The 6000-nt window shown below is 45.2% G+C and overlaps 1 protein-coding gene across 1 annotated transcript; it reads right to left on the bottom strand.

Moving 5' to 3' along the window:
- Nucleotides 1-468: 468 nt before the first annotated feature.
- On the bottom strand, nucleotides 469-2046 carry hmx2 (H6 family homeobox 2). The gene is made up of 2 exons (XM_054600701.1): nucleotides 1776-2046; nucleotides 469-1019 (listed from the first exon to the last, which is right to left on the bottom strand). Exons 1-2 carry the CDS (start codon nucleotides 2044-2046, stop codon nucleotides 469-471), a joined length of 822 nt encoding a protein of 273 aa, XP_054456676.1.
- Between the last annotated feature and the right edge of the window lie 3954 nt (nucleotides 2047-6000).

The following is a 6000-nucleotide window of genomic DNA, read 5'->3' as shown; positions in this document are numbered from 1 at the left end:
AGGTCTAAATTACAATAGAAACAATGATATTTTTCCTTAAATGGAATAATAATGTTTTCCTGTCAGGTTAAATAAAATGGCTCTGCTGCTTTGCAATATATGTGAGAAACCAATTATGAATATAAACACTGTAAAAGCATGTTTTGTGGAATCCATATTTCTTGAATTGGATATGAATGTTAAACTCCATTATTTCATCAGTTCAAGGAGGAAAAAAAAAAGAAAAGAAAAAGTACAGAAATGATTGTAATTAATTATACACATGGTGTATTTTATACAATTAAGGTTGGTTGCTTTCATGTGAGACGTACGGTTGCTGCATAATAACAATTTTCCCTCAACAAATAAAGTGATACAATTAATATACAGGGGGGGGTTAATGTGGAGACACTTATAAGAATGTTGTATTGTTTTTTTGTAATGCGTCTTTACGTGGACTGCAGTGGGGTGAACATACAGCAGAGTCAATCAGTACTCAATCTTGTTATACAGGTTGTATAAAGGTAACGCTGGCAGGTTGCTCCCCGGGTAATAGAGGGGCGTCGGGAAGGCGATGGACCGGGGAACCGGAACACGCAGCAAGGAATTATCCCTGAAAACCAGCGGCATCCCTACGAGTGTCTGCGCGGAGGCGTGGGCCATGTTGGCCGCCTCCAGTTCAGCTGAGAGCTGCCGTTTCCATTTGTTCCTCCGGTTCTGAAACCACGTCTTGACCTGAGTCTCCGTCAGCTGCAGGCTGGAGGCTAAGCAGGCCCGCTCCGAGCTGCTCAGGTACCGCTTCATGTCGAAGGTGGACTCCAGCTGGTACACCTGGCTCCGGGAGAAAACCGTGCGCGTCTTCTTCTTGGACGAGTTGTTGCCCTGCTTGTCCGCGCCGTCCGCGTGCCTCTCCTCCGACAGAGGCGACATCTGACGGCACGGCCTCTCCTGCTCCTCCTTGTAATCCTGCAGCAGAGGCTGCGGCAGGTGCGGCCGCCGCGGGAGCCCGTCTTTCCCAGAGAGCAGTCCTTTACCGGGCCCTGAGCGAGAGCAGGAGATATGGTGATGGTGAATATCATAAAAACAAACACACACGCACACGCACACACGCACGCGCGCTAAAGGGGGAGAGAAAAAAAATATTCCATAATTTATTTTTTTCCCACATAGCTACTCAGTTTTGAGAGTTCGTAAAGTGTGAACTCTGACTTTTTTTTTGACTAAATAGACTGCTGAAAAGCCGGTGACTTTTCTTTTTTTTTTTTTTTTTTTTTTTTTTTTTTTTAAATAAACAATCCAGCTTGAGTACGCTCGGTGTACAGCACGCTATTAATACAAACCCCGCTCTATTTAACGCTCAATTGACGACGTGTAGTGCAGCCATTTTAGAAACATGTTTCGTCAATTAGCAGGCTCAATTAAATTTGGAATGAGAGGAAAGACAGAAGGGCTAATTATTCGACCTTTCCACTCTTCCGCTGCAGCGAACAAGTGGGAGTGGATGAGCCGCACCGGGGTGGCAGTCACAGACACGGGCTAATGAAATGTGAGCTGAAGTGCAAACAAAAACAGAAAACAGCAGGCCTGCTCATTTAAAAAATAAATAAATATAAAGCAGGCACTAGTAAAGGCCTACTGTCATACCATTTGATATAGTGAACAAATAGTACAATAACCCTAAACATGTCCAATATTTTTTTTTTCCTACCACTTGGATATATTTTATTCCTCTTTTTTTTTTAAATAATAATAATAGTAATAACGATGATAATAATAATAATAAAATAGTTCCTCACCTATGCAGAAGTTATGGGCTTGGAGCTGGGTGCATGGCTCTCGGTGACCCGTGTCAGAGCAGAAGCAGTCCGCCGAGTCCTCCCCGCCGCTGCACTCCTCCTCGGAGGACACGGACAGTGAGCGCCTCCGCGGCGGCGGCGGCGGCCCCTTCGAGAGCTCCTTGTTCACGGAGCGCGGCGCATCGGACGGCGTGCCCAAAATAGACTGGATGGTGAAGCTGGAGATCGGGCCCGACGAGCACTTGCTCCCGCTGTCTTCTGCGCTGCTCATTCTCGCTTCATACCAGTATGAAGTATCGCCTGAATCTGTCTGTCCCCCCCCCTTGTAGTCCGTTATTGGTGTCGGCACGATTGGTGCCTAAAAAAAATACGAAAGCGGCTTTTGTCTTCTTCTGTGTTTTTTTTTTTTTTTGTTTTTTTTCTTCTCTCACCCCCCCTAGCCGGTTTAATTGTTGAGTTTTAACATTGAAGGAGTTGGAGGTGTTTTTTCTGGAGCTCGGGGAACGTGAGTGTATTCCTGGTCCTCCTCCTCACGCTCTGGATCAGAGGCAGCAAGGTTGCGTTGCTTCATTTGCATGTAGGTAAGCTCCTCCTGGGCCAATGGCAGCCGACAACACAAGCCCGGAAATTTCAAACTCCTGTCAGGGTTTTGAGACTGGATGAGGAGAGCGAGAGAGTCGGAGGCGACCAGCAGTGCTCATTTCTACATTCAGCTGCACACAGTTTTAAGTAAAAACCCCCAATGCGTTATGTGTTTTCACGAGTCAATATTGATTTAAAATAGGGTTGGAACTTAAAACTTGGTTATGAATTTAAAAAGTATATAAAAACATTTTTGCATTAATTTGCCATAAATTCATATTTGTGAAAATATAATTTTTAAATTCTTCTTTTTTTTATCTCTGTGTGGTCTGTCTTAAACAGGCCTCATTTATAAACACAGATTGATGGGTTTTTTTTAATTTATTTTATCTGGTACTGCAACTTGTACAAACAGGAAACGTCCCATTCAACTGAAGATGACCTCATGCAAGAGCTTTTTTTTATTTATTTTGTATTATCCTCTGCCTGCTAAATTGGCCGGGGTGACGGTAGCACACATGCAGACTTAACTAATACAAAGACCCAACTCATTTTTCCTGAAAATAATAAACTCATTCCGCGTCCATTATCAGCGATTAAGAATTAATTTGATCATTACTGAGCTAATCTGCCTCGTGATGACCGCGCGTGGAGTAGAGGCCGGCTAATTGATTGACTAATTGATTGGAGGTGGTGGGGGCTGAGTGCGCGCACGCGTGTGTGTGTGTGTGTGTGTGTGTGTGTGTGTGTGTGTGTGTGTGTGTGTGTGTGTGTGTGTGTGTGTGTGTGTGTGGTGTGAGAGGAGGAGAGGAGGGGGGTGGGGGGAGCTTCCCAACACCACCGCCACCACCACCACCATGTTCTATTTGTGTGACTGTCTGTGTGTCTACTGTGTGTGTGTGTGTGTGTGTGTGTGTGTGTGTGTGTGTGTGTGTGTGTGTGTGTGTGTGTGTCTCTCTCTCTCTCTCTCTCTCTCTCTCTCTCTGGTTGTGTCTGGCTGCGGGACAGCTGCGGGGCTTGATCTGGCGGTTCGGGCACATTATCCCTATTTTACTGCTTTGTAAGGGAGCCCCAGACACATTACTAATGGTCAGCTTTAATCATCATGTCAGCGCCTCCCCGGTAGCCACACAACCGGCGTGCGGTGTAAAAACGCGAGCTGGGGAAAAAATATTGAGAAGACGACGACGACGAAGACTATGGACGCTGATGATGGTGGTGGTGGTGGTGATGATGGTGATGGTGGTGGTGATGGTGGTGATGTTGTTCACAGCAGATCCTGCCGTCATCATCATCATCATCATCATCATCATCATCAGACAGAAGCATCTGGATCCACGCGTAAATATCGTCAACTGGCAGCGGGGCCAGCAGCTGCTAAACGATCTTAACAAAACGCTTTCGCAGGGGAGGCTTTACTGAAGGGGGGGGGGGGGGGGGGGGATATATGAGGGCAGTCAGGGCGGATGCTGGATTTATGGTGGTTACACATAAGGCGTGAAATCTGCAATGACAGTTAAATGGGTTTATTTTATATGCCGCTCTTTTCAAACAAAGACCTTTGTCAGTGGAGCCGCCTTCAGCACTTCCAGACGACTTTTGCAAAGTGTGATTAGTTCATCACAGACAGAGTGGACATAACAGGCTGCTATTGTGCTGCACAGTGATTTACACGCTGTTTTGGGGTGTTTTTTTTGGTTTTTTTTGGACGTCAGAGTTGGCGTTTTGCAGGTTACAGGGCCGAGCAAGTGTGTTAGTATGGAGATGTTCATCCTGTACTCCTGTTTCTGCGTTACATCAGGGCTTCAAACAGCAAGGAGCGAGGCCTAAGTCCGTGCTCCATCACAATGATAGGTGGTGTATGGCCGCCCTCCCTGCGATAACAGAACAAGATCTTTAGCAGGAGAGAAAGGTCTGAGAGAGACAGATGAAGTTATGAGGCGCTTTGATCTGGGAATCAAGCTTCGATAAATATTAAACAAAGACCCTTTACACGTGTGTATTATGATATATGGCGTGTCCAACTCTAGAATAAGGAAATTACCAGAGAAAATGATATCAATACATTTTCTAAGTATAAACGTTGATTACGTTTCGATTTTCATTCAGGAAAGCGAGGCCTGCTCTTTTTTCAGGAGGCGTTTGCGCATGTCCGTACGAACACGTTTGCTTGTGTGTGTGTGTGTGTGTGTGTGTGTGTGTGTGTGTGTGTGTGTGTGTGTGTGTGTGTGTGTGTGTGTGTGTGTGTGTGTGAGAGAGGGTGTGAGAGAGAGAGAGTGAGAGAGAGAGAGAGAGAGAGAGATGTAAACGTAAGCAGAGCGCCAGAGCCCTGGAGGTGTACAATTTATGTAATCTGAGTGTGGAAATGAACTGGGTAATTTATTGGAAAACACAAAGTCAGGAAGATTGGATCAGTACAGCCTATCCACGGGCTCCTATCCATCAAGTTCCAATTAACAACCTAACCATTGAGTTTTAATGGCTTTCCAATCTACTGCCCTGATAGACTCATCAATTCCTCGGGGAGAAATTAAGAAAATCGACCGCCCCTCGGCGTTTCAGTGTCATTCTTCACAGCAACTATATGTCAAATTAAAAACACAATTAAAATTTAAACTGTTCCAATCAGACGGTGCCCCGCAACCTATGTTTCACTTAATAGAACTTTGATGAAAATCTGATGCTCGCATTCAATCAGCAAAGCAAATGGGATGGGTTTTAAAACAAGGTTTCCTCTTCAAGAAGTGTCAAAAAGAGTTGTTCGAAAAAAAAAAAAAAAAAAACACACACAAGCTTTGACACTTCCGTTTGGCCTCCGATTGAGGAAATCCACCAGTTTGTATCTCACGCGGAGGCATCGACGCACGGGACCAAAGTCAGAGGTGCGTTTGAGGTCAACTTTTTTTTTTTATTCGCTCATTAACTTTTGGCCCAATTTTTACCGGAGGGAGACATCAAGGAGGAAGTCTGTTGTTTGATATGATTTAAACTTTATTGGTGAGGATTAACTTTACATATTCAAAATTAAATGCTTCGAATTAAATATCACAGATCCGCTTCTGTCCCATGTGCCAACCCTTCACGAACCACTGCCAGAAACGGCTCTGAAGGCTTCTGCCACGACACAGCCAATTTCTGTCCCCCTAAATAAATGCTTTAATCTGTGCATGCAGCCATTAAATCCCACCACAACTACCTTTAATAGTCCAGCGCACACATGCGAGCCAGTGGCCACAGAAGACTCCAGCGTTACGCAAGGTGGTCGGGCCACTTGTGTGTTTCCAAACTGGCACTAAAACCTGCGATAGGGCTTTGAAATCACCCATTCAAGCTCTCCATTTTAATGTCATACACTGAGCGAAGTTCCCGGTCACGTCCGTTTGCCCCCGCTGCTGCAAATGTACTTTATCTGATTTTGGCCCCGCTCCCTTTGCTCCTTTACATGCAGATGTCGCACAAATGGAAATTATCGAGTGGTAATTTTTTCAATTTATGCGCGCAAATCAAGGTCATACGCTGAGCAGAAGCAGCGCGTTGCTCTTATTTGACGCGATATGATGCAGACGTTTAGGGATCGATATGTGCCAGAGGAATAATGCCAGAGCAATCTATTCATTTGCAGTAATGGGGCCGTGTTGAGTGT

This window comes from Anoplopoma fimbria, chromosome 6, assembly GCF_027596085.1.
Source record: "Anoplopoma fimbria isolate UVic2021 breed Golden Eagle Sablefish chromosome 6, Afim_UVic_2022, whole genome shotgun sequence".
Lineage (NCBI taxonomy): Eukaryota > Metazoa > Chordata > Actinopteri > Perciformes > Anoplopomatidae > Anoplopoma > Anoplopoma fimbria.
The sequence above is the reverse complement of the archived record's forward strand: the minus strand, read 5'-3'. Positions and strand labels throughout refer to the sequence as shown.